The 24,783-nt window shown below is 35.1% G+C and overlaps 1 protein-coding gene across 3 annotated transcripts in view; it reads right to left on the reverse strand.

Moving 5' to 3' along the window:
- TBCK (TBC1 domain containing kinase) overlaps window positions 1-24,783 on the reverse strand; it is a 218,959-nt gene that overhangs the window by 76,228 nt on the left and 117,948 nt on the right. For all 3 annotated transcript variants that reach the window (XM_047090612.1, XM_047090614.1, XM_047090613.1), the window contains exons 21-22: window positions 5,698-5,734; window positions 4,256-4,417 (exon numbers count right to left, since the gene is read on the reverse strand). In XM_047090612.1, coding sequence (XP_046946568.1) covers window positions 4,256-4,417; window positions 5,698-5,734 — 199 coding nt within the window. The remainder of the gene's footprint in view (window positions 1-4,255; window positions 4,418-5,697; window positions 5,735-24,783) is intronic.

A 24,783-nucleotide genomic window follows, 5' to 3' on the forward strand; every position in this document is an offset into this window, starting at 1 on the left:
CTCAGTTGGTTGAGCGTCTGACTCTTGATTTTGGCTCAGATCATGAACCCAGGGTCATGGGATCGAGCCCCTCATCAGGCTCCTCACTGAGCCTGGAGCCTGGAGACTGCTTGAGATTCTCTCTCTCTGCCCCCCTCTCCTGCTCTAAGATTAAAATAAAATAAAAATAAACATAAAATAAAATATTAAATACTACATGTACTTTAAAAAAAAGTCATACATACTGTGTATGCATAATCAGTACCATATTTTGTGGCAGCTGCATTATGTATGTTATCTTTAGTGCTCATAATACTAAAGCAGATATTATTATCCCCATTTTACTGAAACTTTCCTAATGTACAGAATTCTCAGTGAGATTAAAAATTTTTCCAAATTCACGCAGCTACTATGTGCCAGAAGTGGGATATGAACTCACATCTATCTCATCCATAGACAGCTTTTTTAGCAGCAGAACTACACTGAAAGTTTCCCTGTTCACACAGGTTGTGAGTGGTAGAGCTAGGACTTAAATCCTTATCTGTATTGACTGCAAAGTCTGTGCTATCTACTACATTACACTGTCTCTGAGCAATGAAAAGAAATATTCTTCTTAGTCATAATATACACTCAACATAGAAGGTCTACTTGACTTCTTAGATAATTCCTCAATTGTTTTAGCTAACAAGGAAATAAATATGACTGATATCTACTTTAATAATTTATAAAGGGATGCATGGGTGGCTCAGTCAGTTAAGCATCTGACTTTGGCTCAGGTCATGATCTCACGGTTCATTGGTTTGAGCCCTGTGTTGGGCTTTGTGCTGACAGCTCAGAGCCTGGAGCCTGCTTCGGATTTTGTGTCTTTCTCTCCCTCTGCCCCTCCCCTGCTTGTACTCTGTCTCTCTCTCTCTCTCAAAAGTGAATAAATGTTAAATTTTTTTTTTTTAATTTATGGTATCTGTCTTTCTCTGTATGACTTATTTCACTTAGCATAACACTCTCCAGTTCCATCCACGTTGCTACAAAAGGCCATATTTCATTCTTTCTCATTGCCAAGTAGTATTGCATTGTATATATAAACCACAGTTTCTTTATCCATTCATCAGTTTATAGACATTTAGGCTCTTTCCATGATTTGGCTATTGTTGAAAATGCTGCTATAAACGTTGGGGTACAAGAACCATGGAAGGGGGGAAGGGAAAAAAAAGTTAGAGGGGGAGGGAGCCAAACCATAAGAGACTCTTAAAAACTGAGAATAAACTGAGGGTTGATGGGGGGTGTGAGGGAGGGGAAAGTGGGTGATGGGCATTGAGGAGGGCACCTGTTGGGATGAGCACTGGGTGTTGTATGGAAACCAATTTTACAATAAATTTCATATTAAACAAAATTATAGAAAAAGCCAAATGGGGTGATTGCTACATTTATACCATCAATAGGAAAGCATGTCATGGTAGAATGGAAAGTGAAAACAAGCATAATAATGATAATGGCAAAACTAATAATAATAATCACTTACATTGCATTTTCTCTACGCCAGTCACTGCTCTAAGTTGTTTAGATATACTGGTTTATTTAACACAACAACCCTATGAGGTAGGTACTATTATCATTCTCATATAATCAGAGGTAAGGAAACAAGAAGGTTAAGTCATGACCCTAAGATCACACAGCTGTGACTGCAGAGCCAGGATCTGAAACTTAGGTGACCAGTTCCACGTGCCATGCTCTTAACAACTAGACTACTGGGTGTCTCTTTGTTGAAAGAAAAAAACAACTAGAAAGGACAACTTAAAAAAATTCAAGCTTATTTTGTTCACAAGGATACCAACTGAGTAGTATTTCCATCATATTACTATCAAATAGATGTTCTGAACTGTGAATTTAGCAATCTGCTTCAGCAAAGAATTTAGTTAAATTTGCTGTTTGCTTATGCTTTTAAACTCAGTTGATAGGGATTTCAGTAAAGTATAACGTATTTAGTAAGTTCAAATCAATGTTTAATCCTATCCTGTCTTTATCTACAAAGTCTGTCTCAAGAATTAAAGTGAAATATAGAGTTATCTTGTCTATCTTTTTTCTGTAGTCTTAAAAAGCTTCTTTCAAACATGTGCCAAACTTATGTCACATAATACTTTGCTTAGAAAAGGCACATTCTGTGTGTTTGTGTGTATATTAATCTGGATTCACATTTTAAGACTTCCCATGATTATTTCCAGTTCCTTCAAGCATCAACTACAGTTATGAAGCTCAACATGGTGAAAAAAGAGATCTCTTTAGGTTTAGGAAAGACATCCCAAATAAGTGTCCTTCGATTAAAAGTAAAACATAGGTGTACTTTAGAACAAAGCCTACATCTGGACCCTTTCTGTTTTTTTTTTTTAAGTCATATTTTTATTAGAACCTCTTTCTTCCCCAACAGGAATTATAGACCTTGGCCAAACAAGTGATGAACCAGAATAATGCTACTGAGGATCAAGGCAATTCACAACAATAGAATGCATCCTATTTTAAGAGGTAGGTAGAGTTTAACAATTTTTTTAATGTTTATTTCTGAGAGAGAGAGAGAGAGAGAGAGAGAGAGAGTCAGTCAGGAGGGGCAGAGAGAGAGGGAGACACAGAATCTGAAGCAGGCTCCAGGATCTGAGCTGTAAGCACAGAGCCTGACATGGGGCTAGACCTCACGGACCGTGAGGTCATGATCTGAGCCACCCAGGTGCCCCGGTAGAGTTTACCTTTTTAATAAGTCAGTTCTAACAAGCATATTCTTATTTTCTGATTTCAGAAATAATAATTTTATTTTCATGGACAACCAGAGTTACTATTAACATGCCTATACAATATGACAACAGATTCTTCCATAAGTGTTTAACTGGTACATTTATGTATGAAATTGGAAAGGCATTAAATTTGCTTGATTTCAAAATGCACAATCAGCATTTGTGATTTTTTTTCTTTTTTAGAACTGACCAGAAAAAATTCTTTTAATCATAATCAATCATCTTCTGTTTACTTTTGCAAGTTGGAAATGAGAGCAAAATATATGCAAGGTACAGACAGTATTCCTAGTTTGTGAAACTAGCTTCTTTGTTACCGTTTAACATCAAAAGATTAAAAAAGTAGTGCGATTTTCAAAAGGAATCTATCGCCCAGAAACAAATAATATAAGAAGTGAACTACTATTTCCTCATATACAAAATAATTTAATTAAACTTTGATAAGTTAGAAAGATGATGGTGGTACTTTCAATTTGGGGGAAAGAAGGAAGGAAAAATTAAAAAAAAAAATAAATTTTAAATTGTTATTATTTTCCCAAAAGGATGAAGACTTGCAACAACAGAGAGATGGTGAAGTACCAGATATAGATCATCAGCTAAAGATAAAAATCAGGGTAGGTAGCAGTTTCTTTTTCCTCTTGAGTATGCTTAATAAATATGTAATCTTAAGGTACCTTTCTTTTGTTCTTCATTTGTTTTTTAAGCAAATTTAACTCTTAGATAACTAAATGTGTTTCTTATCAGCAGTTACTTGTGTCTGCCTGAAAATGTGGAGAACAACAATAAACTCAGAAAAGGGTTGGAGCCAATGAAATGCTGTTTGAAGAAAGTAGAATTTTTCTACCTGAAAAAATTTTGGTTTCTGCAAAAATACAGTTTCATTTTTTAATTCCACAGATTGCTATATCCTAGGTGACCAGATTACTTTGATCTTTTCAGCCACAGCAGCAAAGTTTAGACCATAGTCATATTCCCTACATCCACACTTAGCAAATTTAACACCTAGATTTACAAACTCCTCACTTGTGAATATAATATATAGCTTGTGATTTGCCCTCCAAAGGGGACAGTGTTTCCTTTCCTCAAACTGTCAAATTGTTACTAAGGAGCTATAGATAGGAGAGCAAAGTTCCATGTGAATTACATCTCTGTGTAAACACAGATTCTCAAACAAGTAGCCTTTACTTACTCTCTATCAGCTGAAGATTAACAGGCGTGTCCTAAGATTAAAGGCAAATATGTCACTGCCCCCAGCTCTTTTACCCTTTTGGTGGCATCACTGACATAAAATTAAACCACAGCAATCTAATATGACCCTGGTTTGGACCTGTGCTGGAAGAGCAGATGTGGTTACATGAGAGAGAGAATCCAGAGAAGGAAGTTGAAGCTCAAGAAGAGATTCTGAAAGTTTGAATGATTATTTTTGCAAAATGCTATAAGACTTCTCATTATTTTAGAATTAAATTTCATTTAGGGATTCCATTTATTTATATCTATACCTGGTAAATCAGAGAAGAGAAGAATGCACTCATTAAAGCCATTAGCCAAAAGCCGGTCCCGAAGCTGCTGGAGGATTGCTACTCCAATACAGAATGGGAAAGAGGAGTTCCCAAGGAGTAAGGTGTCCCAGAGGTGGAAAATTTTGTGCAGTGGAAATACATCTGTAAAACAACAAAATATGAATACAATTAAATAAAATAAAAAGACAAAATTACAGAAATTAAAACAATAACAAGCTGTTTTACTAGACATGTTACAAATGGTTTATGGTCAAAACTAAGAACAAATATTGGGGCGCGTTGGTGGCTCAGTCGGTTGAGCATCCAACTTTGGCTCAGGTCATGATCTCACAGCTCGTGAGTTCGAGGCCTGAGTTGGGCTCTGTGTTGACAGCTCAGAGCCTGAAGCCTGCTTCGGATTCTGTGTTTCCCTCTCTCTTTGCCCCTAACCCACTCGCATTCTGTCTCTGTCTCTCTCAAAAATAAATAAACATTAAAAAAACATTTAAAAAAACCCCACTAAGAACAAATACTACCAAAGTGTTTTTATAAAATGCTTATTTAGTTTTATAAAATGTTTATAAAAACTATTTTTGGTTTGGTTTCACAAAACACTTATGAAATTGTATATATTTATTGCTTCCTAAGGCATTTTTAAATATTAATAATCAGATTGGTCAAATAGATGACATTTTCTAACCTTTATCAATCCTGGTATAGTTGTTCCATTAATTATATTTCTTCATAGAATTTTCTTGTTATACGATTCTCACAAGCTTATTTACTTACATGAAATTTCGTATTGTTTTAGATTCAGTATTGTTACATTTCTATTATTCACTCTAAATAATAGCTTTATTAAGTTCACGTAAAAATTTTTTTCTATTTTTTGCAACTTTCTTTTTTACATTTAATGATACTGTGCATATTTTTCCAGGCCAATGCATAATCTACTTTAAATATGGTTATTCCATTTATCATATGTACATATTTAAGCAGAATGTCCACTGTATTCATACCTGTAACTGATTAAAGTATCACATACACATACTTTTTGATTTCTAGAGGAATTCTAGGTTTGGAAATAACAAAAGTATTAGAGGATCTCTAATTTGTTGTAAAAGTTGCCTTCCAAATCTTTATGTAAATACTATAATGTTAATTTCTTTTTCAACAGAAGGCAGAGATTTTATGAATGTCATGGCATGTAAGGTAGGTATCCTAAACATCACTATATAACACTCATCCTATATTACACTTTTTGATATTCAGCAGTGAAAACAATTTAATTTTTTCTACCCAACTCTATTACATTAGAATTATATAAGGATGGTTATGTAATTAAATCTATTTAATATGACTATAGCTATAATATACTGGGGTAGAAAGGAGCTATCCTTTTGTCAATACAATATTAAAAGGAAAGGAAAAATTATACTTACGGGTAAACATGGTGAGAAACCAAGGGATGGCATAGAGCTATGGGTAGAAGAGGAAAGGGGTGCCATGCCGGGGACAGATAAAGAGGAAATAAAAGATAATTAGAATGGTTACCACTAAACTGAATGGTAAAAAATATTTTATACTTTGGTCTACTCCATTGATTAAAATAAAAGTAAATGTTGATAATTATAATTATTACCACAAATACTCTATTAAATAATATCATCTATTACAAATGCTACAGATGTCCCTTTCACCAAGGATTATTACACAGAATGTCTTCATTTCATCAAAGGAAATACTCAAGACACTGACTAACCCAAACACAATACTTTCATGCTAATTCCAAGGATGAACTTTCAGGTTGTACAAAAATATTTTTGGGATTTTAATGGTCTTTATCAGTGTGGATTTACTCTTAGTATTTTCAAGAATTGATAAGATGGTTTTTGAAAAATGTCCAAAATGTCTCATAAGAAAGTATTGTGAAGCATATACTTTCTATTACCACTTTCTAAATTAACAGGAAGCTTCATAACAGACTAAAAGTAATAAGATCTAAAAATAAAATAAATTAGTTCTTTAACCGAGTGACAAATTTATTTTCCTAATTTTACTGTCTAGGAATGAAAATACAAACACAGACATGCCCACATACTTGTATATATACTTTCAACGAATTTATTGACATTTTGGAAGTGAGAAATCATTCTTAATTTCTAAATGTAGAGTAAAATTTCCTTTGTCAGTAGCAAGTATTGAAAATCAGTAATAATATATAGAAAGATCTGAAAAGCTCTAATATTATTTTACTTTCTGCATCAAAGCAGTCTAACATTAGACAAAGATTTCTATACTACCTATAGGGTTTAAATAAAAATTCATCTAGGACCTATCAATTATGAAATTATGAATAGAGTAGCATATGTCTTTGCATAGCATACCACTGAGTATTTATGCTATCAAAATACCAGTCAAGAACCTTAAGTATTACTATATACTACATTAAAGTCTAAGTATTGTATGTGAAATAAAGCCCATTGCTCTCCACAAGATCATCATTTATATACACTGACACATAGTTCTCTCAAGTGACATTATGAAAGGGAAAACTGCAGAGGAATACAAAGGTATGTGACTTCACTGTAAAGAGTATGGGCTGTAGTAAACAATAAAATATAACAAAATCTGAACTCCTTAGCCTAATTTAAGTTTAAAAATAAAGTCACTAGGATGGTGGCGTAGGAGGACGCTGGGCTCACCGCGACCTGCGGATAACTTAGATTCCACCCACACCTGCCTAAATAACCCAGAAAATCACCAGAAGACTAGCAGAACGGATTCTCCAGAGTCAAGCATAGACGAGAGGTCCACGGAAGAGGGTAGGAAGGGCGGAGAGGCAGTGCGCGCTACACGACTAGCGGGAGGGAGCTAGGGTGGACAGGCAGCCCGCCAGCAAAGCAGAGCCCCCGACTCTGGCTTGCAAAAGCAGAGGGGCCGGAGGGAGTGTGTTTGGACAGCGAGTGGGACTTAACATCTGGAAGGCTGTAAGTTAACAGATCTGCTCAGAGAGCGGGAGAGGTGGAGGACAACGGGAGGGAGAGTCATTGGGCCCCGGATGACAGAGTACAGCTTGGCAGGGAACAAAGGCACTCGCCAGTGCCATCTCCCTCGCCCATCCCCCAGCCAAAATCCCAAAGGGGACCAGTTCCTTCCAGGGAACTTGCTTGCACCGCGCAAACACCCAACGTTGTGCTTCTGTGGATCCATCCCTCCAGGTCTGACTCCCTCCGGGTGCCGCAGGGCCCCTCCCGAAGCAGACCTCCGAAGGAAAAGCGAGCTGAGCCTACCCCTCCTGCCCCTGTGCACCTTGCCGATCCACCCAAGCTAATATGCCAGGTCCCCAGTGCTACAAGCCTGGCAATGTGCAAGTAGCCCAGATGGGCCACGCCACCCTACAGTGAATCCCGCCCCTAGGAGAGGGTAAGAGAAGGCACACACCAGTCTGACTGTGGCCCGAGCGGTGGGCTGGGGGCAGACATCAGGTCTGACTGTGGCCATGCCCACCAATGCAAGTTATTCAAGACAGGGCAGGGGAAGTGCCCCACAGTTCCACGCCACTCCAGGGACTATCCAAAATGACGAAACAGAAGAATTCCCCTCGAAAGAAACTCCAGGAAATAACGACAGCTGACGAACGGATCAAAAATGATTTAAACACTATAACAGAAAGTGAATTTAGAATAATAGTCATAAAACTAATCGCTGGACTTGAAAACAGTATAAAGGACAGCAGAGAATCTATTGCTACAGAGATCAAGGGACTAAGGAACAGCCAGGAGGAGCTAAAAAATGTTATTAATGAGCTGCAAAATAAAATGGAGATGACAACGGCTCAGATTGAAGAGGCAGAGGAGAGAATAGGTGAACTAGAAGATAAAATTATGGAAAAAGAAGAAGCTGAGAAAAAGAAAGATAAAAAATCCAGGAGTATGAGGGAAAAATTAGAGAACTAAGTGATGCACTAAAGAGAAATAATCTACGCATAATTGGTATTCCAGAGGAGGAAGAGAGAGGGAAAGGTGCTGAAGGTGTACTTGAAGAAATAACAGCTGAGAACTTCCCTGATCTGGGGAAGGAAAAAGGCATTGAAATCCAAGAGGCACAGAGAACTCCCTTCAGACGTAACTTGAATCGATCTTCTGCACGACATATCATAGTGAAACTGGCAAAATACAAGAATAAAGAGAAAATTCTGAAAGCAACTAGGGATAAACACGCTCTAACATATAAAGGGAGACCTATAAGACTCGTGACCCATCTCTCTACTGAAACTTGGCAGGCCAGAAAGGAATGGCAGGAAATCTTCAATGTGATGAACAGAAAAAATATGCAGCCGAGAATCCTTTACCCAGCAAATCTGTCATCTAGAATAGAAGGAGAGATAAAGGTCTTCCCAAACAAACAAAAACTGAAGGAATTCGTCACCACGAAACCAGCCCTACAAGAGAACCTCAGGGGGATCCTGTGAGACAAAGTACCAGAGACATTGCTACAAGCATGAAACCTACAGACATCACAATGACTCTAAACCCATATCTTTCTATAATAACAATGAATGTAAATGGACTAAATGCGCCAACCAAAAGACATAGGGTATCAGAATGGATAAAAAAACAAGACCCATCTATTTGCTGTCTACAAGAGACTCATTTTAGACCTGAGGACACCTGCAGATGGAAAGTGAGGGGATGGAGAAATATCTATCATGCTACTGGAAGTCAAAAGAAAGCTGGAGTAGCCATACTTAGATCAAACTAGACTTTAAATTAAAGGCTGGAACAAGAGATGAAGAAGGGCATTATATAATAATTACAGGGTCTATCCATCAAGAAGAACTAACAATTATAAATGTCTATGCACCAAATACAGGAGCCCCCAAATATATAAAACAATTACTCACAAACATAAGCAACCTTATTGATAAGAATGTGGTAATTGCAGGGGACTTTAACACCCCACTTACAGAAATGGATAGATCATCTAGACACACGGTCAATAAAGAAACAAGGGCCCTGAATGAGACATTGGATCAGATGGACTTGACAGATATATTTAGAACTCTGCATCCCAGAGCAACAGAATATACTTTCTTCTCAAGTGCACATGGAACTTTCTCCAAGATAGATCACATACTGGGTCACAAAACAGCCCTTCATAAGTATACAAGAATTGAGATCATACCATGCATACTTTCAGACCACAATGCTATGAAGCTTGAAATCAACCACAGGAAAAAGTCTGGAAAACCTCCAAAAGCATGGAGGTTAAAGAACACCCTACTAAAGAATGAATGGGTCAACCAGGCAATTAGAGAAGAAATTAAAAAAATATATGGAAACAAACGAAAATGAAAATACAACAATCCAAACGCTTTGGGATGCAGCCAAGGCAGTCCTGAGAGGAAAATACATTGCAATCCAGGCCTATCTCAAGAAACAAGAAAAATCCCAAATACAAAATCTAACAGCACACCTAAAGGAAATAGAAGCAGAGCAGCAAAGACACCCCAAACCCAGCAGAAGAGGAGAAATAATAAAGATCAGAGCAGATATAAACAATATACAATCTAAAAAAACTGTAGAACAGATCAATGAAACCAAGAGTTGGTTTTTTGAAAAAATAAACAAAATTGATAAACCTCTAGTTAGGCTTCTCAAAAAGAAAAGGAAGATGACCCAAATAGATACAATCATTAATGGAAATGGAATTATTACAACCAATCCCTCAGAGATACAAGCAGTTATCAGGGAATACTATGAAAAATTATATGCCAACAAACTGGACAACCTGGAAGAAATGGACAAATTCCTGAACACCCACACACTTCCAAAACTCGAACAGGAGGAAATAGAAAACTTGAACAGACCCATAACTGGCAAAGAAATTGAATCAGTTATCAAAAACCTCCCAACAAATAAGAGTCCAGGAGCAGATGGCTTCCCTGGGGAATTCTACCAGACATTTAAAGCAAAGATAATACCCATCCTTCTCAAGCTATTCCAAAAAATAGTAAGGGAAGGAAAACTTCCAGACTCATTCTATGAAGCCAGTATTACTTTGATTCCTAAGCCAGACAGAGACCCAGTAAAAAAAAAAGAGAACTACAGGCCAATATCCTGATGAATATCGATGCAAAAATTCTCAGTAAGATACTAGCAAATCAAATTCAACAGCGTATAAAAAGAATTATTCACCATGATCAAGTGGGATTCATTCCTGGGATGCAGGGCTGGTTCAACATTCGCAAATGAATCAACATGATACATCACATTAATAAAAGGTAAGAACCATATGATCCTGTTAATCGATGCAGAAAAAATCATTTGACAAAATTCAGCATGCTTTCTTAATAAAAGCCCTCATGAAAGTCGGGATAGGAGGAACATACTTAAACATCAAAAAGCCAGTTATGAAAAGCCCACAGCGAATATCATACTCAATGGGGAAAAACTGAGAGCTTTCCCCCTGAGATCAGGAATACGACAGGGAGGTCCATGCTCACCGTTGTTGTTTAACATAGTGTTGGAAGTTCTAGCATGAGCAATCAGACAACAAAAGGAAATCAAAGGCATCAAAATGGGCAAAGATGAAGTCAAGCTTTCACTTTTTGCAGATGACATGATATTATACATGGAAAATCTGACAGACTCCACCAAAAGTCTGCTAGAACTGATACATGATTTCAGCAAAGTCGCAGGATACAAAATCAATGTACAGAAACCAGCTGCATTCTTATACACTAATAATGAAGCAAAAGAAAGACAAATAAAGAAACTGATCCCATTCACAATTGCACCAAGAAGCATAAAATACCTAGGAATAAACCTAACCGAAGATGTACAAGATCTGTATCCTGAAAACTATAGAAAGCTTATGAAAGAAATTGAAGAAGATATAAAGAAATGGAAAAACATTCCGTGCTCATGGGTTGGAAGAATAAATACTGTTAAAATGGGTCAATACTACCCAAAGCTATCTACACATTCAATGCAATCCCAATCAAAATTGCACCAGCATTCTTCTCGAAGCTAGAACAAGGAATTCTAAAATTCATATGGAACCACAAAAGGCCCCGAATAGCCAAAGTAATTTTGAAGAAGAAGACCAAAGCAGGAGGCATCACAATCCCAGACTTTAGCCTCTACTATGAAGCTGTAATCATCAAGACAGCATGGTATTGGCACAAAAACAGACACATAGACCAATGGAATAGAATAGAAACCCCAGAACTAGACCCACAAAAGTATGGCCAACTAATCTTTGACAAAACAGGAAAGAACATTCAATGGAAAAAAGACAGTCTTTTTAACAAATGGTGCTGGGAGAATTGGACAGCAACATGCAGAAGATTGAAACTAGACCACTTTCTTTCACCATTCACAAAAATTAACTCAAAATGGATAAAGGACTTGAATCTGAGACAGGAAACCATCAAAACACTAGAGGAGAAAGCAGGAAAAGCCCTCTCTGACCTCAGCCACAGCAATTTCTTGACACATCCCCAAAGCAAGGGAATTAAAAGCAAAATGAACTATTGGGACCTCTTGAAGATAAAAAACTTCTGCACAGCAAAGGAAACAATCAACAAAACTAAAAGGCAACCTACGGAATGGGAAAAGATATTTGCAAATGACCTATCAGATAAAGGGCTAGTATCCAAAATCTATAAAGAGCTCACCAAACTCCACACCCAAAAAACAATCCAGTGAAGAAATGGGCAGAAAACATGAATAGACACTTCTCTAAAGAAGACATCCAGATGGCCAACAGGCACATGAAAAGATGCTCAATGTCGCTCCTCATCAGGGAAATACAAATCAAAACCACACTCAGATATCACCCCACGCCAGTCAGAGTGGCCAAAATGAACAAACCAGGAGACTATAGATGCTGGCGAGGATATGGAGAAACAGGAACCCTCTTGCACTGTTGGTGGGAATGCAAACTGGTGCAGCCGATCTGGAAAACAGTGTGGAGGTTCCTCAAAAAATTAAAAATAGGTCTACTCTATGACCCAGCAGTAGCACTGCTAGGAATTGACCCAAGGGATACATGAGTACTGATGCATAGGGGCACTGTACCCCAATGTTTTTAGCAGCACTCTCAACAATAGCCAAATTGTAGAAAAAGCCTAAATGTCCATTAACTGATGAACGGATAAAGAAATTGTGGTTTATATACACAATGGAATACTACTTGGCAATGACAAAGAATGATATACGGCCCTTTGTAGCAACGTGGATGGAACTGGAGAGTGTTATGCTAAGTGAAGTAAGCCATACAGAGAAAGACAGATACCATATGTTTTCACTCTTATGTGGATCCTGAGAAACTTAACAGAAACCCATGGGGGAGGGGAAGGAAAAAAAAAAGAAAAAAAAGAGGTTAGAGTGGGAGAGAGAGCCAAAGCATAAGAGACTCTAAAAAACTGAGAACAAACTGAGGGTTGATGGGGGTGGAATGGAGGGGAGGGGAGGGTAGGTGATGGGCATTGAAGAGGGCATCTTTTGGGATGAGCACTGGGTGTTGTATGGAAACTAATTTGACAAATTCATATAATAAAAAAAAAAGGAGGGAATCAAGTACTGAAAAAAATAAAAATAAAGTCACTAAATATTAGTTTCATCACTATTATTTAACATTTTTTCTTTAAAGGACACGACATAAATTATATTACAATACCTCTACCCTTCTGATCAAAGCCAATTATTTTGTCATTAGGAATCTTATATGAATTACTTCAACACACTAACAATCTGTTTTGCCACATATTGAAGAGGGCATGTGTATGAGGAAACTACACAAAGCACGGAAGGAATAACTGGAAAAGATCAGAGGGAAAACTTGCCAGGCTCACACAAAGCCAGGAATAATTCATCTTACCACCAGTCAGAACAAACAAACAAACAATCTGTAATAAACAAGGAACTGGGTAGAGTACTCAAAAATAGCCTTAATAATATTAGCGTAATTATGCTTCCAAACTATTCTGCTCTAGTCTTAATAAACCTTAGAGGCAAGCCTTGAAAGGATCAAATTGGTTCAGTATTAGTTAGCCACAACTCAAAATAAAGCTCAAGGATATTTACCAGAATAGAAAAATATCCAATATTCAACAAGGTAAAATTCACAATGACTGGAATCTAATTTTAAAAATACCAGTAATAAAAAGTAGCAAAAAAAAAAAAAGATGCATATGAGGAGAAAAATCATTGCCTCAAAATGTACACAGAACTGACATAAATGTTTGTAATAGCAGGAAATGACAGTAAAATACTTTTTATAACTGTATTTCTTATGTTCAAAAAGCTAAGGATGTTCATGTTAAGTAAAGACATGGCAGATACAAAAAACAATCCCAAATCAAACTTTTAGAGATGAAAAGTACAGTGTTTGAAAGAAAAAATATACTGGATGGGATTAAGCAGATCAGACATTGCAGATAAAAAAAATGGTAAACTCAGAAACATCAAAATAGAACGTATGCAATGAAACAAAAAAACACCCAAGCATCAGTGAGTAACTTCAATCGGCCAAATATATATGTACTAGCGACACCAAAGGAGAGAAAGAAGAGAGGGGACAGAACAAATATTTGTTTGAACAAATAATAGTTTGAACATTTTCCAAATTTGATGAAAACTATAAACTAATAGATCTAATAACTTCAAAATCCCAAACCATGAAGAAAACCACACCAAGGCACATTGTACTCAAATTTCTCAAAATCAGTGGTAAAGAGAAAATTTACACCATATCTAGAGAAAAAAAAAAAAAAAAACATTATGTAAGACTATCAATGAGAAGAATGTTTTCTTCTCCAAAAATGTTTTCTTATCAGTGCACAACAAATGGCAGTGGAGGAACATTTTAAAAATATTAAAAAATGTGTCCATATAGAACTGTATGCTCAGCAAAAATATCTTTCAAAGACAAAAGGTGAAATAAAGACTGTTTCACACACACACAAACTGAAAAAGTTCATCAGCAGCAGTCCTGTACTGTAAGAAATGCTGAAGAAGTCTTCTGGGCAGAAGGAAAATGATACCAGATGGAAATCTAGATCTACACAGAAGAATGAAGAGACACAGGGGTTGTAATTGTGTATGTGGTAGAATATAGAGGACTTATTTTTGAAAAATCTTTTAAAAGTAGCTGACTCTTTAAAGCAAAAATAATTTATTGTGGGGTTTGTAACATGTAGAAATAAAACATAGGACAACTGTAACACAAACACTGGGAGGGGAAAATGGAAGTATACATTGTAAAGTATTTGTACTATCTGTGAAGTAATATATTATTTGAATGCAAACTGTAGAAATGTAAAGAATTATAATATAAACCAGAATTTCTTAACTTCATCACTATTCACATTTTAGGTTAGATAACTTTTGCTTGGGAATGTCCTTTGCATTTTAAGATTATTGCAGCAATCCAGCTTCCACCCACCAGATGCCAGTAGCATTAACCCAGTTTTGTGAAAAATATCTCCACACATTGCTAAAAATCCTCTGGGAGGGAAAGCTGCCTATTTGAGGACCACTGTATAAATCCTAAGGAAACCAATTAAAAAACACAACTAAGCGTCACCTAACATGTCAACAAGGGAGATAAAATAAAATCACAGAAAAAATGTCCAATGAATTCAAAGAAGGCAAATAAAAAGGAAAAAGAAAAGAAAGAATTGATGGGAGAATGGAATAAAAATACCAAATGGTAGATTTAAAGGCAACCGTATCAATAATCACAAAAAAAGCAAATGGTTCTTGTGATGACTGATTTTATGTGTCACCTTGACTGACATGGGGTGTCCATTTATTAAACCTTATTCTGATTGTGTCTCTGAGAGTGTTTCTGGATGAGATCAACAGGTTGAATCAGCAGACTTGGTAAAGCAGACTACTCTCCCTTATGTGAGTGGGCCTTAGGCGATTTGTTGGAGCTCTAAATAGAACAGAAGGCAGAGTAAGGGAGAACTCACTCTCTGCCTGACTGATAGGATATAGCAGTGAACAAAACCTATAGTTTCAGCCTGTAAGGGGTTCATTAAGTAGATGTTCATTAAATATTTTCATTTCACTCCAGTTAGGTTCTTTCCTCCACTTCACCACCAAAATTGCTCTTATCTTGGTCATCAAAGACTTCCCTGTTGCTAAGTCTAATGACCAGTTCTCACTCTCAATCCTTCTTTACCCATCATCAGGGTTTGACATAGTTTGCTACTCTAACCTTCTCAAAACATGCCCCACCCATATGAGTTCCAAGATATCACATTCATCTAGTTTTCTTACTTTTCTGTTACTCCATCTCCTTTGTTGGTTCTTCTTCATCTCCCAGACTTAACTATTGGCATGCCCTATGTCCTTGGATTTTCTATTTTTCTCCAGATGATTATGTATAAATAGTGCGAGGACTCCCATTTTTATAGCTCTATCCCAGACCTCTCCCCTGAATTGCAAACCTCCACATCCAAATGCCAGCTTGACATTTCCACTTGTATGGCTAACAGATATACATATCATGTCCCAAACTGAGCTCCTGAGACTTGTTCAAAATCTATGCCTTCAAGTATAGTCTTCCAAATCTCAGTTAAGAACAACTCTATTCTTCCAATTGCTCAGATAAAAAATTCTGGAATCATTCTTAACTCCTCTTTCTCCCACAGTGTACATTTGTCACCAGCAATCCTGCTAGCTCTACCTTTGGAACTGATCTAGAATGTAACAACTCCTTTCCACCCCTACCACTAACTTTCTGATTCAAGTCCCTCTTGCCTAGATTATTACACTAGTGTATGATCAACTTTTTAAAGTTCCATCCTTGCCCCTCCTTGGGTTTCTCTTACCATAAAAACCAGAATGATCTTGTTAAAATGTTTAGATCAGAACGTGTCATTCCTCTGCTAAATAGAATCCAGTGGCTTTTCACCACTGACAGTAAAAACTAAAGTCTTAACTATGGAATATATTTTGATGTAAAATTCGGTCCTCTGACTCCCATCTCCTTCCTTGTTCATTGGGCTCCAGTCACATTGGTCTCCTGGCTGTTCCTTCAACATCCCTGGCATGCTTACACCTCAGGGCTTTAGCACTTGCTGTTGCCTCTGCTTCACTGCTCTTTCCCTCAGTTCCTAAAGCCACTTATTCAGAAGCCAGTTTTTCTGTGAGGCTTTTCCTGACTCCCTTCCTGACTCTCCTTCCTTTTCTCTTCTCTTTTCCCCTCTCCTCTCCTTTCCTTCCTTCCTTCTCTCTCTCTCTCTCTCTCTCTCTCTTCTCTCTGTCCCTCCCTCAAGTTTTTATTTTAATTCCAATTAGTTAACCGTGTTATATTAGTTTCAGGTGTACAATATAGTGATTCAACAATTCCATAAATCACTTGGCATTCATCAGGACAAGTGTACTCGTTAAGTCCCATCACCTGTTTAACCCATTCCCTTACTCCCCTCCCCTGACTACCTTATTTAAAAATTCAATTTCTTCTTCTTCTGAACACTTAACATCCATGTCCCTACTATAGTTTGTTTTTTTTCCCTCTTTGGTACTTACCACTATCTAACATATCTATTTATCTTTATTATCTATTTTTTATTTTATTGTCTTTTTAAAAATTTTATCTTTTGGGGCGCCTGGGTGGCTCAGTCGGTTAAAGCGGCCGACTTTGGCTCAGGTCATGATTTCGCGGTCCGTGAGTTCGAACCCCGCGTCAGGCTCTGTGCTGACAGCTCAGAGCCTGGAGCCTGTTTCAGATTCTGTGTCTCCCTGTCTCTGACCCTCCCCCGTTCATGCTCTGTCTCTCTCTGTCTCAAAAATAAATAAACGTTAAAAAAAATTATCTTTTTATTGTCTGCCCCCCACTAGAATATAAATTCAATGAGAGCAGAGTTTTTGTCTGTGTTTTTTTTTTTTTTAACATATCCAGGGCCTAGGAAAATGAGCAGCACATAGTAGGCACTCAGATATTTGTTGAAAGAAAGAATAAAATATATAATGAAGATAACTGAAAGGGAGAGATTAAAAGATCCAGATATGAAATTATACACTTTCTTGAGAATTTTTCAATAAATATGAAATGAGAAATATGAAATAATGAGAAATAATGGATAATATATACATATATATATCCTCAATATTAAAAAGATGAAAAAACACTAAACTTAAAAATTTGAATTATATGCCTATACTTTGACAATTATGAAAAGTTATTAGAAATAAGTGAAGTGAAGCATATTCCAATATTTGAAAAGTAATAATTAATTCAAGTTGAAACATTTCTTTAATATATAACAAGTTTTAGGTGCTCACTATCACCACTTACCTCTTATCAACTAAAGTCAGGTAAATAAATAGGTAATATATTCTGTGAGATTGTAATGCCAGTTATTTATTTTATTTATTCTTTTTTCTTCCTTTTAAAATATTAACTGATAATTTAATCTTAAATAACTTCTTAGGATATTGGTACATCTTCATGTTATAGTCTGATACATGAAAAAGACAGTATAACACAATTTTGAATCCTGGTTCGGGTTTTAATTTTTTAAAAAGCAATTAAATAATGAAATATTTTATTGAAGATATAAAAATATATATAACATTAGTCTTATTAACTTAGAGATATTATTAACTTTTCCTGATTTAAAAATGGAAACTGAGACCCAATGGAAAAAAATCAGACATGCTTTAGCTATTTTCTCTAGATCACTGAATTATTTTCCTGATTTGGCATAGTGGTAGTTGACTAAGAGTCAGCTGAGTAAATGCTGCCCCCTAGCTATATCAAAAAAGAATAGTGACATTTAGTATTTCGGGAGGTCTTTTCAAATGACCTGCTAGTATCAAAATTACAAACATCAACAGGAAAAACAAAGGCAGGAGGATCATTAACATGATTTTGAAGGGTAGAAAATTACAGCTTAACAGGCTGTAAAAGTATACAAATATAAAAGATTTAAAAGAGGAAGTATTTCTTACAAATAAAAAGATTCTGGATGAATCTTTTGTCAAATGAATTTTTTATTTACATATTGCATATTGTCTCTCCTATTGATATTTTAATTTATATTTTTACTAATTTTATGTATTATAAAAATAACTTATTTTTTATTATTTGCATTATATGTAATATAATAAAATTATTATTGTTATTATAAAAGGAAGTCCCTTTCAGTTGACTTTCTTTTTTTTTTTTTTTTAATATTTGAAGTTTATTTTTGAGAGAGAGCGAGACAGAGTGTGAGAGGCAGAGGGGCAGAGAGAGAGGGAGACACAGAATCTGAAGCAGGCTCCAGGCTCTGAGCTGTCAGCACAGAGCCCAATGCAGGCCTTGAACTCAGGAACCATGAGATCATGACCTGAGCTGAAGTCAGATGCTTAACTGACTGAGCCACCCAGGCGCCCCTCTATTTGATTTTCTTAATCTATCTTCTTATTAGCATACTATATTTTCTTTTAATCTCAAGTCAGACGTATTTTTACATTTAAGTTACCATAAGCCACCACTGTAAAATACATTTTCACCATTAGTTTTATGTCTCACAATGATGCTCTGCTTAAGGGAAATTAATATTTAGCTACTCAAGAAAGAATGCTTGAAAATCAGCAGGTTTTTATTGTTGTTTAGCAGCAGTAGAGACTCTAAAATATTTTCTTGAAACCCTAGACTTTGTGATCTGGTAGTTACATATCTCTTTAAACCTTTAGGATAGCTGTGAAGATTAATGGATCTAAAACACCTGGCAGAGAACATATCAGACATCAGTATAGGCAACATAATGATCATTATTAAGTCCAGAAGCTTTTGTAATAAAAAAGTATTTCTAACAGCCCAAAAGTCTGGGGTCTTATGAGACTATCTAAAAAAAGACACACACATTATGGAATAAGGAGGGCAGGAGTGGAAGGTAGAGAGAAGAGAACCCTAAGCACTGGGAACTGCATATGTTTTACAGGTAGACTCAATAAAGATAAGGCTAAAGTATTTACACTCCTGCTGGTTCTCAGAATCAACATTCCTCAATCCCATGAAACTACTTTTGAGCTCACAAAATTTCAAATATTCTTACATCAATTCTTTTTCTTCTACTTTCCAAATTTTACAGCATCTTATATTTTGTCTATGTCTGACTTACTATTGTCCTCTTAGCTACAGATAGTATAACAAGGCTTGCTACAAAAGAAAATTCTTTAAAGATGCTCCATAAGATTTGTATTGTTCCACTGTGCCACTCATTTTCAAAAGACTATTATCTTTTTCAACAATGAAGAAAAATGATGCCTTATGCTAAATCAGGATAAATTCAGTGGAATGGGAAAGTCAGTGGAATGGGAAAGGGTATCACATAAAAAAATATGTAGTAAAAGCAAAAGCAGTACTAAACAACTCTCATTTAACAGTACTCCCCATCTTCTATCTTTTTAGAACTGTGGGCAAATACCTTCTGATACAGAACCTACCTTCATTTCCATAACTACCATTATGACAGAACAAGAGTGAGGAGAAAAAAATTATAAATCTATAAGATAACAGGATTCACAAAGCAACTCTTTAGGATATATTAAACAGAAAAAAAATGTATTCTGATATTTTTGTGAACCAGTAACCTTTATTTTTTTTAAATGTTTATTTATTTTTGAGAGAGAGCACATGGGGGGGAGGGGCAGAAAGAGAGGGAGACAGAATCCGAAGCAGGGTCTGCACAAAGCCTGAGGTGGGGCTCCAACTCAGGAACCCTGAGATCATGACCTGAGCAAAAGTCGGATGTTTAACCGACTGAACCACCCAGGTGCACCTAATTTCAGATTATTCCAGAAGAACAGAACTTTCTGTGATAAAGGAAATATTCTACAGTTGTTTTAAAAAAAGTTTTGTAAAGCCTCAAATACTTACACCCCCAATATTACATGATAAACATTACTCTTGATATATTTCTGTGTATTTATAACTAAAATTTTAACAATTTATAGCAGAACTGGATATTACATTTGCTATTTTGTGAAGTGCTATATATAATTATACTTAAACTGAAGAAAAAATAGGAGTAAAACAGAACATTTGCTACTTTATTTACCATAAGAGACAATAGTTTCTAAAGATCCAGTTAAAATTGATTAAAAAAGGAACAGGAAAACTTCAGGCTGAAGTATTACCTACTGATTATGTTTTGAAAGATTACAATATTATTACACTTATACTCTCTATCCCTTCTCTGACTTCCAATACCTCAAATTTTATTTTTTAAATTTTTTCATTTTTAAAAAATTTGTTAAATGAAATTAATTGTAAAATTGGAGTCCATACAACACCCAGGGCTCATCCCAACACAATACCTCAAGTTTTATATACTAGTTTATATTATTAAAATTTACAACATCTAAATTCTATATTGTTACATAACTAACATAGTTGTTAAGTATTAATTCTATATTTAACTGGAGCAACCAGTTCCTTAGGTTCCTAGTTTTATTCAACTCTTTTTTGTTTGGATTTTATCATCTATATTTATTTTCATTTCTCTGAAAGAAGCTCATGGGGATTGTACTTCCTAAATTCTTGGATGCTTAAGAATGCATATACTCTACACCTAAAACCAATGGAACGTTTTGTGTCAACTATACTCAAATAATTTTAAACAATGCATGTTTGCTACATTTATGTTGGAAGGATAACTTGGTTTTTACCCAATTTCTCAGTCAACTTTTGTTCTCTTGAAATTTTATACACAATTCTCCATAAGTGTTGCTGTTAAATTTTACCTGAAATTCTCTTTGCAGTATACTGAAGTATACTTATCCTTCTCCACCTTATTCTGTATGATTTCCTGAAAACTATGTTATGTCATTGAGTGGGTTTATACTTTCATTCTAGTTTTCACTATTTTAATAAGATTATTAATGTAATATTCTCAAATTTTTCTGGGCTTAATCAGTTCACTTTTTATCTCCTTTTGTTAATCTATATTTTTTGAGTTTTTAATTCTCTTCATTGAGCTCATTTTTATTTTTAAGTTTTTATTTAAGTCTAGTTAACATACAGTGTAATATTAGCTTCAGATGGCTCATTTTAAAAGTGAGATCATGTTGTCTGTTATTTATGTCAGATAAGAGAAGACTTTTTGTTTCTGTTTTCATAAGTGATTCTTTAATTTCTTTTCTCCTTTCTCTTTATCTCTGTCTTTTCATTAGTTATCTTCAAATGGCTCCAACTTGCTATTAAAGAGTAAGTGTTAGTATGGTGGAGGGGCAGAAGTTGGAGAGGGCAGTTCATAATCTCCATCCAAAACTGTTACCTACATTATATCTCATTAGCCCTCAGCAATTCAAACTGTGAGGACTGATATTTCATTACTTTTAAAGAAGAAAGAATAAAGAGAAAATTTACTTATACTTTAAAAAAATAGATTAAAATTCCTTCTATCTTACAATTATATGAGTCTTTTGGATCCTTTTATAAATCTATGACACACTACTGAAATTTCAGTGATCTTATTCTTCTTATATCATGAAATATTTTGTTCTTTTATCAAAGTAGGAAGTCATCACTCATCAATTATTCCCAACTATGCTTAAAAAAGACAAAAGCAAAAGAAAACAGAAAAATGATGGAATCACCTAGAAGGATGGTAAAATATTAAAATAAATCATCGCTATTACCATTTTCATTTTTCCTATTGCATCATCCAAAGTATTACATCATATTTCAAAAACATACAAAATGCATGGAGATAATATCATTATAATTTTTTTTAAGTTTTCAATGAACACAACTGAGAATTCAGAATTTCTCATTTTCCACCATTACAAAGAGAAAAAAAACTGATAGAGAGGATAATGTTTCACAATTATTAGACCAATCAGAAGATTTGTAGTAGTATTAGAGACTCTAGTGAAATGGTAACATTGGCTATATAGTGAAATTTCAAACTGTGAGTGCTCAGATGATGATATCTTAGATGAATTTTCTCAAACACAAGAATCAGAGTAAACAATACATTAGCCTTTCAGTGAAAAGGACCTCATTATACAATATTCTGCAACATAAATCTGGGACATTCTATTTTGCTAAAAAGATATGTGAGAGCAATATTTAATTTTTAAAATATTTCTGCACCAAAATTTCATACAACTCGAGTGGGTAAATCCTGAAGATAGAGATGTGTTTACAAAATGATGGGAAGGAAAAATAATTAGAAAAAAATCATTACATTTATCAATCTAATTTGTGTTCATAATATCTAAAGTGAAAATATTTTGCAATTATTAAAAAATATAACTGTTCTCCAACAAAGTTAGAGGCCTATGTTTTGTTTTCATAATTGTGTTTTAAACATGCAGGTATGAGAAGAACCAGAAATAAGCTAGAATCTACTAGATTCTATATATTTTTTTGCTATGTCTTTATTCCACTCCTATACATTATTACAAAATGACTTAAACATATAAAAATAATTAAAAAAGTCCATTGGACTCAGATGGTGACTGGTTTTCTTTCCCTTCTACACAAAAGGTTATATTAGTTATATTACTATGTTTTGCAAGTAATGAATTCCCTAATAACTAAAAAAAAAAAAAAAGGAAAAAAGCAAATAAAAAAAGTATCAAATCTTTCTCTACTTTTCTTTGACTTACAAATATTTAACTGAAAAACTATAAAGTTGAAATTAGCAGTAAAATCAGTTGGACAATTTAATGGTTCTGATATCCACAGTATCATTTAGGGAAGGATTAGGTACTTTTCAATTCCAGAGTGACTTTCGATTATTTCATTGAGTACTGAAAAACTTTTTAAATTTTTCAAACAAAATTAGTTTATCTTCAGTAAAAGACTTTAACACATGTCATGTAGCCCTTTCTGGGAGATAGAAAAACACCTTAAAAATCAAGCAAATGAAAAAGGTTAATATTCAAAGTGGTGAGTGGCAATCTCATCAAGACAGATGAATAAGAAAGTCTTTTCTTTTTTTTAATGTTTTTAATGTTTATTTATTTCTGAGAGAGATAGACAGAGCACGAGCAGGGGAGGAGCAGAGAGAGAATGACACACAGAATCCAAAGCAGGCTCCAGGCTCTGAGATGTCAGCACAGAGCCCCACGTGGGGCTTGAACTCACTAGAGGTGAGATCATGACCTGAGCCCAAGTTGGATGCTTAACCAACTGTCACCCAGGCACCCCCGAACAAGAAAGCATTTATTGTTATTAGTATCATGTTGCCTTTGGCAAAGTATTCACTAACTGATGCAGCAAAATAATATATCTAGTATGCTTTTAATAACATGCTTTTCTAAATGTAAATCATACTAATATAACCAAAGAAATAGGACGTAATCAGGCTCTAACACTAAGTAGAACAAGAACACCAATAATGGCTAACTCCTTAACACTGTGTACCTGAAAGAATACTGAACAGCTTATATGTATCATTTAATCATAATAATGATCCTTTCAGGTAAGATTTGTTATAATCAACATTAACAGTAATAGGACTGCGGATAAGAAACTAACTTAAGTATTTAGCTAGTAAGTTGAAGAGTCAGGATTAGAACCCTGGCACATTTGACACCAGTGTCTGAGTGCTTTCTCTCTATACCAGTTTTCTCAAATTGTGGTCACAGACCCCTGGGGACCTTCAAGACTCTTCAGGGATCTACATATCCCAAGCTGTTTTCAAAATAATACTAGGGTATTTCTTACTCTTTAATATTTGTGTTAATGGTGCAAAGCCACTGGTAGATAAAACTCATTACAAATCAAGGTAGTGGCACTAAAGTGTAATAGTGTAATAGTCATATTATTGTGAAGGATTAAAATTAGTAATTTTAAGTATCTTTTTAAATGTTTCATGAGACAAAATAGGAAGTATGCATAAAACACTTATATTGTGTACTGAAGTGTATGGATTGTCTTGAGAAAAAGCAGTTGGGCAATATTTGAGCTCTGAGTCAATGCAAATGCCTTTTTTTCCCCCCATGAATACCATTTTTTCCCCTTGCAAGCATGACATATAAACAACTATTTTTTCTAGGCTTTCGTATTAGGCAGATATTTCTCAAAAATAAATGAAGTGAGCCTGTCACTTTAAGAAAATATTCTTGAATATTTTCAGGTGATTATTAGAATTTTAGAAAACTTATATCTGCCACTGTGAGCCTGGCAGCCTCCCAATATTTAACAATTTTTGGTTGTTGTGAGATCAATGGTTTTATATATATATATATATATATATATATATATATATATATATATATTTTAATATGAAATTTATTGTCAGATTGGTTTCCATACAACACCCAGTGCTCATCCCAACAGGTGCCCTCTTTAATACCCATCACCCACTTTCCCCTTCCTTCCACCCTCCATCAACCCTCAGTTTATTCTAAGAGAAAAAAAAAAAAAAAGAGAGAGGGAGGGAGCCAAATCATAAGAGACTCTTAAAAACTGAGAGATCAATGGTTATATTAATGAACGTGATTTTTTTATGTTATATAATGAAATATTTCATAGTTGAAACATTTATTGAACCAATATTT

Source organism: Lynx rufus, unplaced genomic scaffold (genome assembly GCF_022079265.1).
Source record: "Lynx rufus isolate CCGP_SWC_20201006 ecotype Redwood Valley unplaced genomic scaffold, mLynRuf1.p SCAF_3, whole genome shotgun sequence".
In the NCBI taxonomy this organism is placed as follows: Eukaryota; Metazoa; Chordata; class Mammalia; order Carnivora; family Felidae; genus Lynx; species Lynx rufus.